The 20,787-nt window shown below is 37.0% G+C and overlaps 1 protein-coding gene across 4 annotated transcripts in view; it reads left to right on the forward strand.

Moving 5' to 3' along the window:
* The window catches only part of TNPO1 (transportin 1), a 96,404-nt gene extending 79,734 nt beyond the window's left edge, over positions 1-16,670 (forward strand). For 2 of the 4 annotated variants that reach the window (XM_063127920.1, XM_063127919.1), the window contains 10 exons: positions 250-421; positions 2,486-2,572; positions 2,996-3,103; positions 3,311-3,469; positions 3,559-3,646; positions 5,672-5,770; positions 5,936-6,031; positions 8,708-8,783; positions 9,606-9,705; positions 12,534-13,171. In XM_063127920.1, the coding sequence (XP_062983990.1) occupies positions 250-421; positions 2,486-2,572; positions 2,996-3,103; positions 3,311-3,469; positions 3,559-3,646; positions 5,672-5,770; positions 5,936-6,031; positions 8,708-8,783; positions 9,606-9,705; positions 12,534-12,758 (1,210 nt within the window). In that variant the 3' untranslated portion in view covers positions 12,759-13,171. Of the gene's footprint in view, positions 1-249; positions 422-2,485; positions 2,573-2,995; positions 3,104-3,310; positions 3,470-3,558; positions 3,647-5,671; positions 5,771-5,935; positions 6,032-8,707; positions 8,784-9,605; positions 9,706-12,533; positions 13,222-15,091 lie in introns of those variants that run through there. The other 2 variants (XM_063127921.1, XM_063127922.1) reach the window with 2 other exon arrangements.
* The last annotated feature ends 4,117 nt before the right edge of the window (positions 16,671-20,787 follow it).

The raw sequence follows: 20,787 nt of genomic DNA on the forward strand, positions 1-20,787 counted from the left end.
TCGAAAATGTAAAACGGTACCTGAACATGTTAGGTGTTAAAGTACAAGGCATCATACGTGTTGTGATAATTATTTCACATTAAAACCCTGAACTTTGGGGGTGAGGGGAAGCACAAATTCATTGCACCTTTTCAGTTACCAGATCACTATTTTGATCAATGAGCTTTTTTTTAAAGGACTTGATAGTTTATCTAAAAGGAAGTGGTGCTCTCTTTCATTTGCAGATTAAATTTGTGTTTTGTTTCTTAGTGCCTTTGCTACTTTAGAAGAGGAGGCTTGTACAGAACTTGTTCCTTACCTTGCATATATACTTGATACTCTGGTCTTCGCGTTTAGTAAATACCAGCATAAGAATCTGCTCATTCTTTACGATGCCATAGGAACTTTAGCAGATTCTGTAGGCCATCATCTAAACAAACCAGTAAGTATTGTTATATTTTCATTTTAGATAAAGCTGAAGAATTTTATTCACTTCTCCATTAGACCTCTGTTCTAGAGGTTATTCCCTTCTGTGTATTACATATGGGCAAATTTCAACATAGCTTGTTGTCTAACCCCAAGTAATTTACCCCATCATCCTTGAAAACTCTCAATCAAGCTTTCTCTATTCTGAATTTTGCTTGTTTTGTGTTCGTCTGTTATGAAATATTATGAAATCCATGATGCAGTCTACATTATTGAAATGCTACACTACAGTAGCTCAAGAATAAGGTATAGCTGTTTTTCCCAAGTTCTCAAAACTTCACTTACATTATCTGTTATTACAGTTGTTATCCAATAAGGTAGGTCCATATTGCCCCCTATTGTAGATGGGGGACTGAAGCTGAACAGGAAAACTAGTGGCATATGGCAAATCGCTAAGTTCATAGCTGAGGTGAGTTTTGAAAGTTACGCTTCAAGCCCTACTATATTACACTAGTTTTCTGTGGATTTACACATATGGTCCAGAATCTAAACAACTGTGAAACTAGCTACGTCGCCCAAGAGTTATTTTTAAACTCTTCTTTTGTAGATCATTTCCTCTGATTGGGCAAGTTGGTTTTGAAACACACCCACACTCTTCCATGCCGTGTGGCAAAATGCTGTTGAAACTGGAGGTAGTTTCAAACACAACTTTGAGGAAAGTTAAGAAACTGATATAGCATTTGAAACTGTTCAAAAAACAAATCTCATGAGACCTAGTGCAAGTCCATTGTTGGGGAACTCCTTGCATCCTGGTAATACACAAGTTGATTATTTGAACAGTGGGCTCCTCTGTTTTTTCGAAGTCTCACAGAAGAAACTGGCAATACGAAGTTGATCATGCAGTTATGTACGACAGTTTGCACAAAAATATGGATGGGGAAGTGCATATAAACGCACATTCAATTGAACGTAATGCAGACTGGGTAGATGGCATCCACTGATTTATGCCTGTGATTCTTCATCCTGATCCAGCCTGCTTCTGCTCACAGATCTCTTCATTTGGATCAGGGCAGGTGGATTTATGGAATTAGCATTGGGCTTGACTTTTGTTCAAGCCATCAACAACAAGGGGTGGAAATTGCAGTGTTTCCTTTTCCTTTTTTAAAAGATTGCTTTCTTTTGTTGATAAACTGCTGAAGGTAGCAAGAGATGCCTAATTAAGTTTAGCTTACTCATTCACATTTCATTAAATATGTATATCCTGCTTTTCTTCTGACAGCAGAGCAAAGCAGCTGACAATAAGTACAAAGCATTCAGTGCGAAACATCAAATTACAATCAATACAGACACAATATATAGCCAAACAATAAATAAAGTAGCCTTCCCAGTTAAGAAATGGCTCAGGGAGCCATGGAAATAGAGAGAGCTCTGGTTTAGGCTTTTTGCCCTTATTCATCCATTTCAAGGAAGTTCTTACTACGGTAGATTCCCGCCCCAGCAGCTTTGCACACTTCATGCAGCACGGCAGAGGATGAGATTAATGTTCTTCCCCATCAGGTACACTTCATCAGACAGGCCAATTGGTGTGTGGGGAAGGTTTTAATTAACCACCACCTGACAAGGATCAGGCCTGCTCATCTGACATTCCTTAAAGGATTGCGGATGATGATTTGCAAGCTCTGTTTTGACTAGAGCAAAACATACTGGATACTGTTGTTTTACACTATTGTTTTTATATTTTTGATGGTTTTAAATTTTGCTTGCTTTTTTAATGTTCACTGTTTTTAACTTTTGTAAACTGCCCAGAGAGCTTCAGCTATGGGGTGGTATATAAAATGAATAAATAAATGAATAGAGCAAAGCTTCAGAATCTGACTTTCTAGTCATCGTTCCCTCAATCTTTGAGTGAGGTAAAATGAACTAATGCCACTGGTAAGATAAATTTTGGGGGGTCAAATTAAAGCACAATGTTGATAAAATGGAAAATAAAAAGGTGTCCAGTCTTTGCAACAGAAACAATGACAGTGTATAGAATTTACTATAATTTCGTAATTACATACCTTTCCTTTGTTGTCTATAGGAATATATTCAGATGCTTATGCCTCCACTAATCCAGAAATGGAACATGTTGAAGGATGAAGATAAAGATCTTTTCCCTTTATTAGAGGTATGTAGTACTGTGTACTAATGTTGTTATAGTCGTCCTTGATATATACACTGCCTTATAAGCTGGCAGCCACCCAATGAGGGAAGGTTTTACTGGGCGACTTCTGATCGCAGTTCTACACCTATATATCTGGGAGTGAATTGATTAGGTTTTATTTTGGAGTAAGCATAGCTTGGACTGGGCTGTAAAAACCACTGAGGTTGGTGGTTGACTGGTCCCCCGTCCCCCCCGCGTTGTGCATGTTGAAACTCCATGCTCTGGTCATGTTAGCACAGTGTTGTGAATCTTTTTGAATTGACAATACATGTACTACTTTTGTACTTCAAAAGTTAGTCTTTTTAAGAGAGAAGAAAATGTGCTCATTGGCAAGGTATATGTTGCACTCCAAAGCCCATACTCTCTAGTGTTTGTTCTGTATTTCAGTGCCTATCTTCGGTTGCCACTGCCTTGCAATCTGGCTTCCTTCCATACTGTGAACCAGTGTACCAGCGCTGTGTGAACCTGGTACAGAAGACTCTTGCACAAGCCATGGTATTTTTCTGTTGCTAGTCTTTAGAGAATGAAGAAATTCAATTTCAATGAAATTAGTGCTTGTTTTCTAGAGATGTATAACATCCTTTGAGCAACCCTGTTGGTGTAAAAAATGTAAATAAGTAGCAAAAAAGGTGTATTGTATGTTGCATACTTAAGCCTTTTAAGCATTGCTCAACTGTGTTGTTATTATTTTTTAAATTACAGTTGCACAATGCTCAACCAGACCAGTATGAAGCTCCAGATAAAGACTTTATGATTGTGGCTCTTGATTTACTTAGTGGTTTAGCTGAAGGACTTGGAGGCAATATTGAACAGCTAGTGGCTCGGAGCAATATCCTGACACTAATGTACCAATGCATGCAGGTGAGATATACATTCCCCCTTCTCCCCCCACCCCCCACCCCAAATAGAATATTAAAATAGGAAAACTTACTTCTATCTTTCTCTTCTAGGATAAAATGCCTGAGGTACGGCAGAGTTCTTTTGCCTTGCTAGGTGATCTGACGAAGGCATGTTTTCAACATGTGAAGCCTTGCATTGGTACGTGTTTCTCAGAAAACTCCTGTTTTCGATGGGAGGCAAATGACGAGGCTTGCTAAGTAATCCACAAAGCTTTTATTAAGCAACAAACAATTCTTCTACCTGAAGTGAGCCTAATCTCTTGGAAACTTCCCTCTAGGCAAAACTATGCAAACTAAGCAAGACAATTGTCCGCTCAAGAAGGAATAGGAAGCCCCTTCCCAAACGCCCGTAACTTCAGAGAGCCTGGTGCAGAGGCAGGTTCTCGGGCAATCTTAGTCGGATCGACCTTCTCATGCCTTCCTTCTGCTCTGTGCGTTTTAGCTTCCAGCAGACCCTAGCATCAGCTAGCTTGTTGGGACGCTCTCCCCCCGGAAGAAAGCTCACTTCCCACTGTGTAGAATTTGGCTTTGAGGAGATAAGCTCTGGAGAGGGCTGACTCCCAGCTGGGGCATCGCCCATAAGAGCTTCCTCCCCCACTGGTAAAGGCTGGCTGATGTCTGGCACCGCCTCCTCTATTTCTGAATCGGATTCTGATTGATTACCTGAAACACGTTCTCCCAAAACAGGGGCAGTAAGGTTAGACATGATAGTACATTACTTAATGTTGCAAATCCTTACTATATGTGGACAAATACTGCAGTGTTGTACTTTGAGATTTGAGTTTCAAATAATTGTGTTTGGCAAATGGGTAGTGTCTAGGAGGGTGATATTCCTATGCCTGAGGTGATATTCCTTTTCCTATGCGTAAAGTCAGATTTTGAGAGTTTCTTTCCCAGTTTGGTGTGAAGAGACATTCAGCAATTGGCTAAGTCTTCCCACCACCCAGGAAAGAGGGATCATGCAATCAAGATAATTTCCTTAGTACCAGTGATCTCAGGCTCCTCCCCACTGCCCCCATTTCTGTCCCTTGGCTAAGCTTGAGAGGGAGAGATCACTGTGGAACTCAGCCCGAGAAGTGTGATAGGTTAAAGCAGAAATAAACAGAAACCCTGATCCTTAAAATGATGACAGAACTGGTGTCATTATTGATGATCAGAGAGCCCTAGATTCTGCGAAGAGTCAGAGGTGTGATTTGGGTGCTTCCATCACACCAAACCGGAAGGAACCTTCATAGTAAGTGGCCAATGTTCCTTTTCATGTGAGACAGCATCCAGCAATGGGATGTGTACCGGCTAATTTGACTCATTGGGTGGGAAGTGCCTTGGCTTTGTCTTAGGAAGAGGAAAGGACCTGTTAGAGCATCCTTCTTCTAAATGCTGGTTCTGTCAAGTCTATTTTCTAGTGCCTGGCAAATCTGTTCAGCTTGGACTATCTATAAATTTGACAAAGGTTGTTTGCTGGAAAATGCTGCTGAGGTGGTTGGGTAGAATGTGCAGTGAGATGTGCAGCACCATGTACATTGATGGTGCTATATAAATAAATAAATAAATAATAATAATAATAATAATAATAATAATAATAATAATGTGATGGCTTTGGAACTTGTAGGCCTTGGAGGTGCATGTTTTGAGTCAGCTGGTGAGGATGAGGCATTTGTTTGCCTCACATACACACATCTCTTTCGTAGAAAGCAGCATGATTCTGTGCAATACTTACCTTATGGATCTTTGAACCCTCTCTTCTCAATCCTTAGACATTTAAAAACGTACAGTTATAGCCACATCCATTTCAAATCAGTAACTTGCCCCCTCCTCCCGTTTGCAATGAAGCTGAATTTTACTATAATAGAAACATAGGAAGCTGCCCTATACCAAGTCAGACCATTGGTCAATCTAGCATCAGCATCAACTCATTAGGGTTTCAGACAGGTGGCTCTCAAGCCCTACGGAGATGCCAGGAGGTTGAACTTGGGACTTCTGTATGCAAAACATCTGCTCTACTATATATTAGGCTCATCCAAGAAGTACTTATGTCTATGATGGGCTCGAGGATAAAATAGCCATTGTGTACAGGCGGGTTTTTCATTAAAATTATGTTGTACTGAAGATTTGTATCTAGCATTGGGAAAATTTTAACGGTATGGCTTCTTTGTGTTCTTTTCAGCTGATTTCATGCCAATTTTGGGAACCAACCTAAACCCAGAGTTCATTTCTGTATGTAACAATGCCACGTGGGCAATTGGAGAAATTTCTATTCAGATGGGTAAGGTTTGCTTGTTTGGTGCTAGTTTGGGTTTTGCATTGTGTAGATAGGCTTTTGGTCTTGTTATCAGTTGTAAATTCTGGTCTTCAATTGTGCTGATGTGTCCAATATGAAAGCAAATATTCTATTTTTTTAATGGATTCTTTATATGTTGTCTTTTTCTAGGTATAGAGATGCAGCCTTATATTCCTATGGTCTTGCACCAGCTTGTAGAAATCATTAACAGACCCAACACACCAAAGACTTTGTTAGAAAACACAGGTACCCTACAACTGAACTGTTTGCAGTGAATGACGCTTTGTACATGTCTGTTTTTAAACCAGATTATACAGAGTGTTGTATAGGGAAACTGCCGCAGTGTTAAAGGGAAAGCGACTTTGGATGTTTTTACATGACTCTGTTTTGCACTTGATAGTTTGATAAATAGATTCTGATTTTTTCAATTAAAAGTGCTTAAGAACTGGAAGCTCTTAACTTAATTACTAAAAAACAGTTAAACACGTATTTTAAAATAACATAGAATTTGATGTCCTTTTAGGTGCAGACAAATGATGTCTGTAAGGGTTCTGCACATAGCTAATATTCAAATTCATAACCCTATAGCAGCAGGATGAAAGTAAACTGATTTTTTAATTAAAATAATATATATTATTTTAATTAAATAATTTAAGTATATCGTTCTCTTAGAAAGAAGCCTGTTAATAATTGCATATTGCTTGCAGGTTGAGGGCACCTTTTAAAATGGAGTTTGTAGAAAGCATGTCCTGTTGTTTTTTTAAATCTTAAGTTTTCTGGAAAATGCCAGCTGTTCTCTAACTATCTGTGTCTGCACTGGAATGTGATACCAGTGATATCAAGCCCATGCACTCTTATAGTCAAAATCTTCACTGAAAATGAGTGTTACCAGAATTGCAGTCTAGACATTGATAGTTTTTCCCATTGAACTTAAGGATGTGAATGTCAAGATCATGTTCTATGCATATTTGTTAAAATATCTAGCAAAAATACAAGGACAGTAGCAATACATTTTTCTTCTATATGGAAAGTGAACTGTGAGATATACTATGTTGTGATTTGGCTAATTATTAGTATTGCACTATTCACAATGGGCCTGTTCAGACAACATGCTAAGCTGTGGTTAGACTGCTTTGCCTTTTGCAGCAAATGGTTAGTGAGCATGTTTAAACTGTGGTTAAGTAGCTACCATGGTTAGGAATGGTTCACATGACACTCTAAGCCATAATGGTTAGCTCAAAATGCTCAACCACCGTGGCTTAGCTTGTCGTCTGAACAGAGTCAGTGAGTTGGCAAATACTTTTGTCTTGAGGAACAATTCTTTTAAATTTAAGAAATCTAAACAATAACAGGGAGCGAAACTTATACCTTTTTTTAGCCATAATGGGTGCATTGCCTGTAGTGCTTGCTTTTTATACAATGCAGATGTTAAGAGGCATCAGATCCCTCACTATTACTTTTAAATATTGTAAATAAACATCCGAAAAGTTGATAATACAAATAAATGTTGAATGTGTTGTACTTTAGGTTTGTTGTGGGATATTCTGCTACATACTGTAGGACATTATAATATTTGAAATCTCATTACAGGATGCATAGATCTAGCAATCATAGCACATTATGGTGCCTTTCCTGTGTATTCTGTAAGAATACCTGCCAAAAATAGATTGTGTGGTCAAAAGTCCATTCTCAACCAATACATATTTTTTCATTTCTTTATTGTAATAATTGCAGTGGAGTTTACCAAATCTGGCTTTTGCGTAAAAAGAAAAGCAAGTTGTAGGCTGGTATCAACGCTCAATTCATATATAGCACAAGTACATAGAAATTAAAGCTGAATATTTTATCTTAGCCATTTAATTTGTAGTGAAAAACAAAACATGTTTTAGTGTTGGTATATCCTACACCAAATCTCATAGTGAAAAGAGCATCATCTGCTTTATTGCATGTGTTCATGAGATTGTTCACAAATGCCTGTTTTGGAGTGTTGCATAATACCTTTTAAGCATAGGCTTCTCTGCTTCATATGAATCTGCTGGATTTTAGTATTCATGTAGTTTGCTTCAAATAATCCTTAAACATTCCCTCACTCTCCCTTTTCTGAAGAATTACTCTGTGAGTTGAGAGAACACCATTAAAGTGCACACATGGCTACTGTCCAAGCAGCTTCTTCACATGAATGACATGTGCCTGTTAAGACAGTTTTATGGTCAAATGGAGCAGAACACCTTTGTATCTATATCAGGTCTTTGACTTCTGAAAAATATATTAATGTATTGTTAGCTAATAACGTACAAAGCTGTCTATTATTAGGATAAGCTATATCAATATAGTCCACTCTCCTGCTGAATTTAGCTTTAAATAGTTAAAAGAAATTCCTGTAAGCACTCTGAAATATGACTTTACTCTTCTCTTTTTTTTTTCTTTTTTTTTTTTGCCTGAAGTCGTGTCCGGTATCAATTTTTAAGTTTGTGGTATTTGAATTCTAAAATTTCCCATTTAAACTTAATTATAGTTACTATAAAACAAAGAGGCTTAATTTCTAGTTACAAAAGATGTCTGAAAGGCCATTGAATAGTTTTCTCATAGATTGAACAGTGGTGAAATACTGAGTTGACGTAACTTCTAGATTTCAATCATTATTTTGGTGTTCTCTCATGGTGTTCTCTCATTCACTTAATTCCTTTTTTCCTTTATCCCCCTTCCCTCCTTCGAGTAGTATGCCACATGTTGCTGCCCCTTATTTTAGGGGTGGTAATGAACAGCACTGGTGAAATCTTATGTTTATTATCATACACAGGTTCTGTTGGTTTCTGTTTCTGAGTTATTTGTTGTTTTTTCTTTATTTTTCTCCTTCCCCCCTCATTTGCTCATGTCTTGGTTGGCGTTTGGTGGTGTATAACCGTGATTGCGTTACCTTAGCAATAACAATTGGTCGTCTTGGTTACGTTTGTCCTCAAGAGGTGGCCCCCATGCTACAGCAGTTTATAAGACCCTGGTGTGTATTATTCAATCTTTTTTTTATTCATTTTTCTTCACTTTCTTCTTTCTTCCTTCCTTCCTTTCTTTCCTCTCTCTATCTCACTTCTAGATATACTTTTCAGTTGGTTACAAAAATCACTATTCTTAATCATTGCCAACCATGTGACTAATCTTGTCCTATCAGGTTTGTGAGGTTTTTTTAGCAGTACTGTCATGTATATATTTTATGTTGTGGCTAACAACTAATTGATGCATGGGATAAGATTGTCACATGCTTGATGTGTTAAAGCTTGATAATTAAAACATTTTAAAAATCCACCCAGAATGATGAGATGCATGCAAATAGTGTAAAATGTTAAATACTGCATTACATTACTTCAAACTCATTTGCGATTTGACTTGCTGTCTGAAATATATGTTTATAGATTTGTATCAAATAGCTTGCTTGCTGCTGTAACAAGTGAGAGATGTTTTGTTATTGGTATTTGATATACTTTATACAGTGGCAGTATATACTGCTTTTAGTAATGGAATCTTCTCTCTCTTTCTATATTTATATATGATATTTATAGATGTATTTAATGGAATACAGGTCACCCTCAATATTGATTGTTTAGTAAGAGGAAACAATTTGAAATTAGTTCTGATACATACATCTACAAAATGTATGGGTTTCAAAAGGTGGTGGCAGAGAGTATACAATGAATATAAAAAATATGAAGCATTTGTTGCATAGTCCTTAGCTTTCCTTTTACTGTGACACTTATTCCATCAAATACTGTAACAATTTAAATTAGAAGTAGGGAAGACTTTAACATGTGGTTCTTTGTTTCATTAGGTGCACCTCTCTCCGAAATATAAGGGACAATGAAGAAAAAGATTCAGCATTCCGTGGAATTTGTACCATGATTACTGTCAATCCTAGTGGAGTAGTCCAAGTAAGTCTCACATTGGTCTTGTTAAGCTTAGCTTAAATAAACAAAACTGAAAATAAGCATGTCTCTTCTGCAATTCTGTATGTTACCTGGGTGGGTGGTGGGTGGGGTGTTGTTGTAAAAAAATAAAAAATGGCCCTATTCTAGTAAAAATGCTATGGGGACAGAATCCTGTTAAGTTAGAAAAGATTTGTAAGGTCTATAAGCCAGGACTTCGGTAGAGATTTAAAGCAGGAGTAGGTAACTTCCAAGGGTCTGGGGGCAAATCCCACTCCCCAGAACCCGCAGAACGCTGCGCAGCAGAATTTCCTGCCAAATTCAAAGGGTCAGGGAGGAAGCTGATTTCCCTTTAAAACAAGATGCATGGGGAATGCATACATTGTTTTAAAGCAAAATCACAGTCCCTGGATGCACAATTTCCAGGAGCACAATTTTGCTTTAAAAAATTCCCCATGTGCCTTGTTTTAAAAGGTAATTGGTTTCAACATATATCTAGAGTATTGTTTTAAAGCAATGTGGTGGAATAGGCTCAAATGGGTTTATCCCAAAATTCAAAGATACTGAACTCCTATAAGGAATGGTATTAAAAAAATATTGGGATATCAAATACTTTGAAACTAACAACTATTCTATTGAACTGACTTAAACGGGAATATATCCCTTCCATGTCTGTTACTAATAGCAGCCAAGTTCCAAGTTGCTCTATTTTGAAAAAATAAGAGACCTCTCTCAATATGTGAATAGTACACAAACATTTGTGCCATTATAACAATGGATCTCCATTCAATTGAAGATTTCAAATCCTAGACAAGCTTACAGTTTTCTAGAAAAATGGTACCCATTCTTGACTCCATAAAAACGTTCTGTAAATGATCACAACAATTCTGTTCTGTTCTAAAAAAGTAAAGTATTGTATCTTAATGTTTGACCTACTAGTATCTAACTCCCTTTCTGTATAACAGCACTGATATACTTTTCAGTATCTAGTTTTTACTTGCAGGTACCGTAAAATGTAATTGACCCCACCTTTATTTCTATAATGTTGCATTTGAAAAAAATGAAAACTTAAATATATATGTTTGGTCTGGTTGGCTTCAAAAATTAACATCAGATGGTCTATCTCACTATTGTTTGGGCATTACAGAATATATTGTTCATCTCTTGACTTGGTCTGAGTATATGCTATTTCAATTACATGATAGGACTGTAAGTTGACACACTACAGAGTTAGTGTGAGAAAATGTAGTGATATCATGAAGTGCAACTCTATTCTTAGAATGATGAATAAATAACTCATGGCTAGGATTGTAGTTCTAAAATCTTAAGTTTTAGAAGTTTCAACAAAACTAAATTTATTTGGGATTGGAGTTTAGACAGTGAGGGTCAAATTGCATGTCATGTGGTAGTTTGATAATTGGAATTCCCCACTCTTTTCTTTCATTAAAAGGAGCTGCAGAAGAGATGAAGAATATTGTTTGGGGCTACTGGGGGGAGGGGAAAGACAGGTATTTAACTCTGCCATTCCACCAGTTCCCTGACTTAAATTCTCCCCACTGCAGCTGCTATTAGTTGCAGAGGGGAAACTTAGGATCACAGTGTTTTGCCTGAAAGTCTTTTCTCTCTCTCTCTGGCTACTAGCACATTTTTTTCAGGAGGGGGTTGTTAATAAGTTGTATGGGGATTGTTGAAAAGTTGGCTCTTCCCCTGTGCCAGGACCTGATCCAAATTCCATCTCCACCGCCACCCCCAATCCTCCATAATACACAAGCTTCTTTTTAAAGAAAGGCAGGGGATTATTGGGAGTTCCAATCCATGGACATCTTGCTTGATGTTATTGTTATTATTATTATTATTATTATTATTATTATTTATTTATTTATATAGCACCATCAATGTACATGGTGCTGTACAGAGTAAAACAGTAAATAGCAAGACCCTGCCGCATAGGCTTACAATCTAATAAAATCATAGTAAAACAATAAGGAGGGGAAGAGAATGCAAACAGGTACAGGGTAGGGTAAGCAGGCACAGGGTAGGGAAAAGCTAACAGTAGAAAGTAACAGTAGAAGTCTGCACAACATCAAGTTTTAAAAGCTTTAGGAAAAAGATGTCTAGTTTGCCTCTCAACTAGGCCTCAAGGGAAAATAAATTTGGTCCTAAATATGTTTATTTTATTTCCAGATGAAGTGTGGCAAAGAGTAACAATGCACACTTCTCATTACTATCTAAACTAACATAATCACCATCCTGACACAGAAGTCTGTGAGAGTTCCAGCATGCAGTCTCTTGTGTACAGAGGCTGCCCATTCATTTGAATAAGGATATAAGATTGTTTATGAAAAGGCATATGAACATAAATGTCCTGCCTCCATTGAACTGAATGAACCAGGCCTTGTTGCACGAAGAAAATCTTTTGTTCACATCTCTAGGAAATTCCTTAATTGTTGAAGCAGAAGAATAAGAGTTCCACAAACTGAGACATTAATTAAAAGTGGAGTATAGTCCAATCTGGGCAGGTTATCACAAGGTTTGAGGAGTGATAGTTTAACTACATATTATTACTTAAACACTTTAAAATGTTTAGTAAATGTGACCTGACTTGAGTTTTAAAAAGGGAAAGCACATAAGATTTAATTCTAAAGGAGTGCTGAGTTCTATCTTGAGATGTGTTCCTTGATGAGTAACTGCAGGTGATGCCGCCTATTTCTGATCCTTGGAAGGGTGGGGCAGAAGAGTAGAGAGTGTTTTTTAAATAAATAAAGTATTAATGACTATGTCTGTTCATTTATAAATAGCCATTTCTAATCTGCAAATTTTGTAAATAATTACAGGACTTTATATTTTTTTGTGATGCTGTTGCATCATGGATTAGCCCAAAAGATGACCTCCGGGACATGTTCTGTAAGGTAACAACTTTCTTAAGGGACTATATTATAGGAATATGTGAGGTAAGAGTGTTTTTAAAGAGATGCAAAAATAATGTAGTGTATTCTGGTAGTTGTGGTGAATCCACTATGATTTCTACCACTAGAAGAGGTGCTTGCTCTATAAATTAAGAATTATTAATACCCACAAATTATTTGAATACTAGCCCTCTCTTCCTACTTGAAACAGCTGGAGGATGGTATGTGGGTACCAAGAGAGACAAATATCCAAGCTGAGAGGAAGGGTTTCCTCTCCTGTGTTCCTTTTTTCTGGGAATCTATGGCTTCATCTTTTTGCTAAAAGGGGGATAGCAAGTCACAGATTAGCTGTTTAAACTTGCTTTTAAAAACTAGTTTCATCTGAGCAACAAATTCTGACTCCAGCATATGACTGTTTCACGTGAATAATAGCTAGCTTAGAATAAAACACTTAACTTTCTGCTCACTTTCAGATCCTTCATGGATTTAAAAATCAAGTTGGAGATGAAAATTGGAGGCGTTTCTCTGACCAGTTTCCTGTTCCCTTAAAAGAGCGCCTTGCAGCTTACTATGGAGTTTAATCTCATGTATTTAAGCTGCAGTACCATAATTAGAGGTAAGTAATTTTAACTGTTGCCCTCTACTGCCATGTAATAGCATGTAAGAGAAACACCTTGATTTTTCCAGGTCACTTGCAGTGCATCTGTTGAAAGATATAGTCTGGGGCCTGAGAGAGCTGAAATGCAGGTGGTTCTGCTCCATCCAGTTGTGTGGAGGACAGAAAAGGTCTCATGCTCTGTGGTGGGGTCATCTGCCTGTTGCTAGTTCCAAGTAGCAGCCCTCATTCCTGTGTTGTGTTGGAACACCCCTTTCCCCATTGCCACTGCCTTTTCCTGTGAGATCACCGGTGCTCCAACTCCCTGAACTCGTTTTAGCCTGGGGAGAGCGGAGGTTTGGCACAGACAGGTCTCACATGTTTGGAAGTTTTTTTAGAAGGATGAAACTTCAAAGGTAAAGGCAAGGGAAATAGGTTAACAGGAGAAATTAAGAGAAAGTAAAAGGAAATGCCTAGTATAAATTCATGTCATTTCTTTGGAGAGAGGGAAACACATGAATGAGGCAGGAAAAAAACTTTGGAGGAGCTTCCGCTAGCAAAAATTCAATCATGTGAATTCAGATATGTGGCTTTGTATGTTGGTCTGCTAGTTGAAGTGTATATTAGAGTGTTTTTTTCAAGCAGTAAAATAGTTGTGGTGATCCCTACCTTTTGAGCTCAACTGGAGGAGTTAAATCCTGGATAGCCTCCCATTCCAGAGAACCCTAGCAACTTTACCAATGGAGTTCCCCACCCCAGTTTTTATCATTACATATGCTACATTTAGGGATGTGTGGAACTCTTGCATTGGTACGTAGTTCAGGGAATATGATGAATTCAGGAGTTCAAACACAGAATCAGCTGACTGGAATTCCATGAGATCTAGCTAGCCCTGATGTGTATGCCAAACGAAGCCCATGTTTTTAATAGAATGGACAATACCACTGCAAAGGCACATTTCAACAGGAAGCGGGAACCAGGTCACACTCCCTGTATCTAGAAATAGCTACACAAGCCTAAGTCATTTCATATGTGCTATCAAAACCAATTGGCCTTCACCATCACCTTTGGGATTCCTTGATGGACCTTCCCTAATCAGTTCTCCAACAGTCCACAAATTCCCCTGGAACGTCCACATTCTACTGCAAATACATCCCAAATCTCCATGTGAATCATTAAAATGAGTGGCGTTCGGACTACTCTAATTCAAAATAGCCTTCATATTTGCGATAACATCTGTGGATGATATCCAGGATCCACCCTTTCTTGCATTCAGTGGCTGTTTTTACTCTTAAGCTTTTTTCATGGATTTCACACAACTATATTCCACCACAGACTATAGATAAAAACACTCCCAAATGAGTCTCCCCCTCTCTGTTATTCCTTCACCTTCCAAATAGTCACCCACCCCCACACACACTTTCAGCTTGGCCGTGGCACAGAACTGACGAGTTTTCTCTGGAAAGCAAAATAGTAAACATTTGTTCACTGGGGAACAAGACTTTTGCTGGAAGTGCAAGAACACTTGCCTTCTGGGAAAAGGTTGCTTGTCACAAGCTGGCAAATGAACGTACAGATTCCTGCACATATATCAGTCAATTACTGGAGGGAAGAGTTCAGTCGCTAGGAAAAATGGCAGAAAGGACAGTATGGAAGTGTTAATACTAATCCTATGAAGTCAGTTCTGTTCTCAGTTTGCAGGGGCTGAGATAGATACCTAAAAGATACCTGGATTGCTTTTAATTTTTCTTGGAAGCACATACTGGGAAACAGCACTATCACTTTGCCTTTTTGATTGTATTCAGATCTTTGGGGGGTGTTTTGTAGTAATAATGCTACTAAATAACTTGATTTCTGAAAACTAAATCTGTAAATTTTTTGCTTCTTACAGGTCCTTCAGTCTGGAAGACTGGGAGGGAGCCTCTGCACCCAGGGAAAAAAATGTTACCCTTTACTGGGGGGAAGGGTAAACCAGTAGGGAATACAGTACAATCCCAAGCCTACTGGGAGGGGCGGGAGGGAGGTGTTGCCGTCACTGTATTAAGCCGATGTTGGGAAATGTTTTAACATCTGGAGCTTTTGTGGGTGGAAATCTGTCTCCTGTTACAACTCTGCACTGGATGTGAAGAAGCGCAAAAAAAAAAAAAAAGTCTATTCACAACAGCACATTCTGCAATATTATGGGGAACTGTACCAAAATGAAAAATATAAAATTGAACCATAGGGGATATGTAAACAGGAAATATATTGTGTTCATGTGATAAAGGAAACCGAAGAATGGGTATTACAGACATTAAAGGGTGTCGTAACAAGGGGTTTCTGCATTGTTTCATCTTGATGGGATTCCTAGGTATTGCATGTTAATGAAGAACTAAACAAATGAAGTTAGTACAGTTAAAATGAAGCTTGCTACCTGTATTAGGAGCAAGCACTTGCAGTTTACAAATTTAAATAACCCCATAATAAAGTAATAAAGGTTAATGTGAACAAAATGAAGCAACCTGCAGGATACCAAATGAGTCACTCCTTTTCATTTTTTGGGGGGTGGGGGGAGGGGCATTTCAGAAGAAAGGTGAATCTTTTTAATTTTACCTTGAAACTTAAAAGGTAGTGGATATGATTTGATGGTTGTACTTCATTAGATTTAATTTCTAGAGTAAGGCATAATTCTTAACGTGCAGTTTAAGGTTCAGGCATGCATTTCGAATCATAGTGATCGAGCGTATTTTTAGTGGGAAAGTAGCATGCTTGCATCAAAGAGTGAGAGTGTGGTATACAATTACTTATGTTGCGCCAGTTTTGTGTTGCAGTTTACCAATTCAGTATAGCCCTGCGTTAAAAAATTCCTTTTAAGATTCTGTGGATTTTATTTTTTATTAAGAATATAAGTATAAAATACTGTAGTTACAATTAGGCCTCAAAATATCTTTTTAGGAACTCTTAGGAATAAGATTGATATTGTATTGTGTAACCTGCACAATGTGGAAAGCTGATATAGCTGTGCAAAGTATTGCCTCTGTGCTGTCAGTGTGATGTGCTTTCTGCATGGTTATACTACTAGTGATTTTTATCAAATCTTCTAAAAATGAGTTACATGGTAAGACCTGTTAAAGGCTACATAAATGTTAGTCGGCGCGTAAAGACAATTGTAGAAAATTGATGACATGATTGCTACATTTCAGTGTTTATTCCCAAACAACATATTCTTTATTTTTTTGTCCCACATCCCCCACGCAAAGCATGATCTTAAGAGATGCATAAGTTAGTAGATGTAAAGCAGGGTATCTACACTGTATCGGCGCATGTTGGTGGCCCTTTGTGTCCTAGAGAAAGCACACAAGGGTGCAAGTTAAAAGCGACAGAGTGAAAGTTGATTTGAATCCTCTTCATTTCATTTGTTTAGCTTTTCTGTTTCCACCCCCTACTCACTTGTATTCCTGTGAATAAATCCTTGTTAAGTTAACCCTTTACTTTTCTTTCCATGTGTATTTTCTTATGTACTGTGAATGTGAAAACTTAACTGGTACACTTGATCTTGTGTTACTATAAAAGTGGAAGTTGTGATTAATTTAGATTGCATAAAGAGTATCCCATGATGATAAAGGAAAATGGAGAGAAAATAACTCTGCTGGTCAGAGATGAAGCCACACTTTTCCATTTTCCCTTAAGTGCTGCAAAATTAATCTGTGCAAAAAAGAAAAGAAAAAAAAAGCCATAACAGCCGCCTTACATTTTAGCTTCTCATCTTTGCATTGCAAAAAACCAATACTGGATAACCATTTTTAGGGACTGACTTTGCATGTTTTGGCTCTTTTAAGGTTGTATGATTTAGCCATTGCACTGAAGTTCAATCTTGTGTGAGTGTAAATTTATGAAATCTGACTTAAAGTTTTTGTTTAATGCATGGGAGCATGCACAAGTCTTATACATTCCTTTTTTTCGCTTTGCAAATTTGAGTGGGTTAAACGTGCTTGAAAATGACCTTTTTAATACATGTCTGGTATAAAAGCCTATAAAGAATGAAATTGATGCTACTACGCCATGAAATCCCCTGGAACAAAAATGCATGTGGTGGGTGATCTACTTTCAAATTGACTTGTGTCAGAAGCCACACTTCTTTTTCTGCTGAAAACATATAGCTTTTCCCATAAAATTGTCAAGAAAGTAAATCTTAAAATTTAGTGAGGGTGTAACTTGCCTTAGACAAGGGTTTACATTCAATTTTCTCTGTGGATAGTACCATTAGTCAAAACTTTCTATATGGAATTCTCTATAACGTGAACTTGAACTGTTAAGTTGCAGATAACATTACAAATTAGCACGCCATAGCCACTTACATTATATATATAATTTTATTACATGGGTTAATAAAGAGGGATGTGACTGTTTTACTGTGACTAAGCTGATCACACAGAAAAGTAACAAACAGGAAAGCAATATTGCAGTTAAAATGATAATTTTGGTTAATAAACTCATAAAGTGTAGTATACTTGCATAAGCCACTTGGGTTAGAATTTGAGTTAAGGAGCGCTCTGATACAACACTAACAGTTGTAAATCAAATATATTGCATCATGGGATATATAAAGCATCTTAATTCTTTATGTGTAGTCTTGACAATTTTTGAATGTTGACTGAATGTTGATACTGGTAGAATTGTGAGTTTGTCTTTGTTACATTCCAGTGTTCTCTGCCTCTTGGCATGCTACAAGCACGGCTTACTAAATCTGCTCCTTACACAGTGAATAAAGTGCTTAGTGTGCTAAACTACAGAAATAGCCGCTGCTAAGTGATGTAGATTTTCTACTTGAATATTTTTGTTGTAGGAACCTCAGGAGGTCAGTGTTTACTGTTTTTATATATGCCTTTGTTTTCATGTCTAAGGCCCCCTGCTTTTGAAGGATTCTAACAGTGAACAAAACTTCTGATCAACCTAAGTTGGTAACAGAAAGTGTATTTTAAAACATTTTAAATGCATCTCTTTTGCAGTTAAACTTGTCTTAATACAGTAGGGTTTTTTAGTACAGTTTGTGACTATTAAGGGGAAAAAAACTCCTTTAACATCTTCGTTTCATTTCTTTCGATCTAAGGAGAATGGATACATTTTGTAAGTTTTTTAGCGTGATTTATTTTCTAAATTGGTGCATAGACACCGTTATATAAAACCTAGATTCTAATGCTTTTCACCCTGATGCTTAAACGTGTTTACTTTGAAGTAAGTTTTATTGATTTTAGTGGGACTCACTTCTAAGTAAATATGCTTAGGTTTGCAGCTGTGGCTATTGCCATTTTGAGGGTGCAGTCATGGCAACATGCATAAAATATTGTGTTTTAAAATACATAGCCAATAGGATTTTTTTAAATCATAAAGTAATTTTAGTTTTGTAATAAACACTATTGATACACACTGTGATATTTCTGATTTTTTCTTTAGCACTGGCATGAATTGCTTAAGCTACATAAATACTGTGTAATTTAGATTTATACTACTTGTAAGAGGATTTCCAAAGCTGAAACTTCTGTTGCTATTTGGATAAGAAATATTCATACTAGTTTTATCTCAGGTAAATACTCTTGTACCCTTTTTGGTTAGATAGAGGCTTCTAATATGTCTTAAGTGTACCAGTTTGTCTTTCATATAGGAACTGCCTAATGTCTTAAACTCTCATATCTAAATTAAATTACTGTGGGACACCAACGACTTTGCTTCAATATAAGTCACCTATTTTATTCATATTGAATGTATTTAACAAAGATGTATAACATTCTTCTTAAGAGAAGAATGCATCTGTGCGGAATAGCACCTACAAATCACCATAAAGAGTGCTTTATATTGTGCAGTACAGAGTTTATGTTCCTGATTTTAAAAATAAATAAATCAATTTATGACTTGGCTTAAATACTTCTGATATATTTTCTGTATAGATGCCTAAACCTTTTTAGAGTAGTATGTGGAGTCTAAAGAATAACACTTAATGCAGTCCTAGGCAGTTAACTTTAATGGAGATCAGATTCTTTGCTGCTGTAAGCTACTGAATGCCAAGCAGTAATCTTTTAAGATAATGTTGCTGTTTGCATATGAATTTAATTACTATGTACTGTGTAAGCATTGGGCTGTCTGGAATACTTTAATCTTGAGATGAAAAGATAAATCAATCTTTACATTTTAATGCAGTTGTACTCAACATTGCACTCAAATTTCAGATACTATTCAGTTCAAAATGATGTCCATAGCCCAACTGTGCTTTTTGTACTTATTTGTCAGAGTAAATCAGTGTTAGGCTGTCCTGAATGAAACTTTAATAAGGGCATACATTGTGGCTTTTTGTCACTAAGAGTCTGAGCTAAAACAATGCAAGATACTTAGATTTGTTTGCGCATGACAGAGAAACTGTTAATGGTTATATTGAAGTAAACCTTCACTCTTGTTTTGCTGGACAGATGCACTTTTTAAACAAGACAGTTACATTGCAAATCAGTTTTGGTACTGATAGTATGGTATCTTTTTCGCTCCTACATGTTGGTTCATTAAAGAATGGTCTCTTGGGTGTGCAGCAAACTACAGATCCTTCGGATATTTTTGAGGGCACTCTTTCCAAACTAAAAACACTTTTTTCTGTGCCCTCTCCCCTGAAGATATAATCAGGCCTTCTCCCAATTAACTCTTTATGTGTCCTAAAATTAACTGTTAAGAGTTGGATGTACTAACAATAGTTAAAGTAGCAAAATGGCCAGATCTTTCTGCTGACAACTTAGGTTGTATAAGTTTTGCTTGAAAGCTTTAAATTGGATGTGTTTTCTGTGTATGTTAGAATATTCCCTTCAAACATATCCTTCAGCAACCCTCTCAAGGTGTATTAAGTTGATTTTTCTTGTCTGCCTCTGCTAACACAACTTCATTTTAAATAGAATATGGTTTTGATTTTTAATAAGCTGCTGAATTCTAAAGAGTTTTTTGGGGCCACCAAATATTTTGGATCATGCAGAGAATATATATTGTAATGTAGTAATTTTGTATTTACATTTGTATGATGTGACAATAGACGTGAATGTTAATCACTGCTTGACTATGTTAATAAAATTTGTTTAAATATAGATGCTGCACTTTGATTCTTAATAGAAAGAGGAGGACCGCTGAGGAATTACGCTTTGCTTTTAACTCAATTACACATTCGTATAGCTTTGAGTTCCTCTTGAAATTAGAAAGCTTTTGGGATTGAATTTAGCTATAAGGGGGACAAAGGGAGTAAATTGTATTAGTTACTGGATAATTGAATTCATGTTTATATTTCTCTTCATTGGATTTTTGTCTGTGTAGCAGCAAATAGATGAAATCATGCAGATTTGAAGATGTAGGCTACTATACACACTTTCATGCATCAAGCTACCAATTTCAGTCAGAACAGGAACATGTTTCAACAGTTGATTATAGGCTGATCCTTTAATCTTTATTAACATATTTTCAGTAGAGAGAGATTTTGCCATGACTTAGTATGTCAAATACCAAGAGAACTGTAGCTTACCTATAGAAGCCAAAAGCACTCGCACTGGTCCCATCCCATCTGGGATAGCATGAACTATCCTCATG

Source organism: Elgaria multicarinata, chromosome 6, assembly GCF_023053635.1.
Source record: "Elgaria multicarinata webbii isolate HBS135686 ecotype San Diego chromosome 6, rElgMul1.1.pri, whole genome shotgun sequence".
NCBI classification, from domain to species: Eukaryota; Metazoa; Chordata; class Lepidosauria; order Squamata; family Anguidae; genus Elgaria; species Elgaria multicarinata.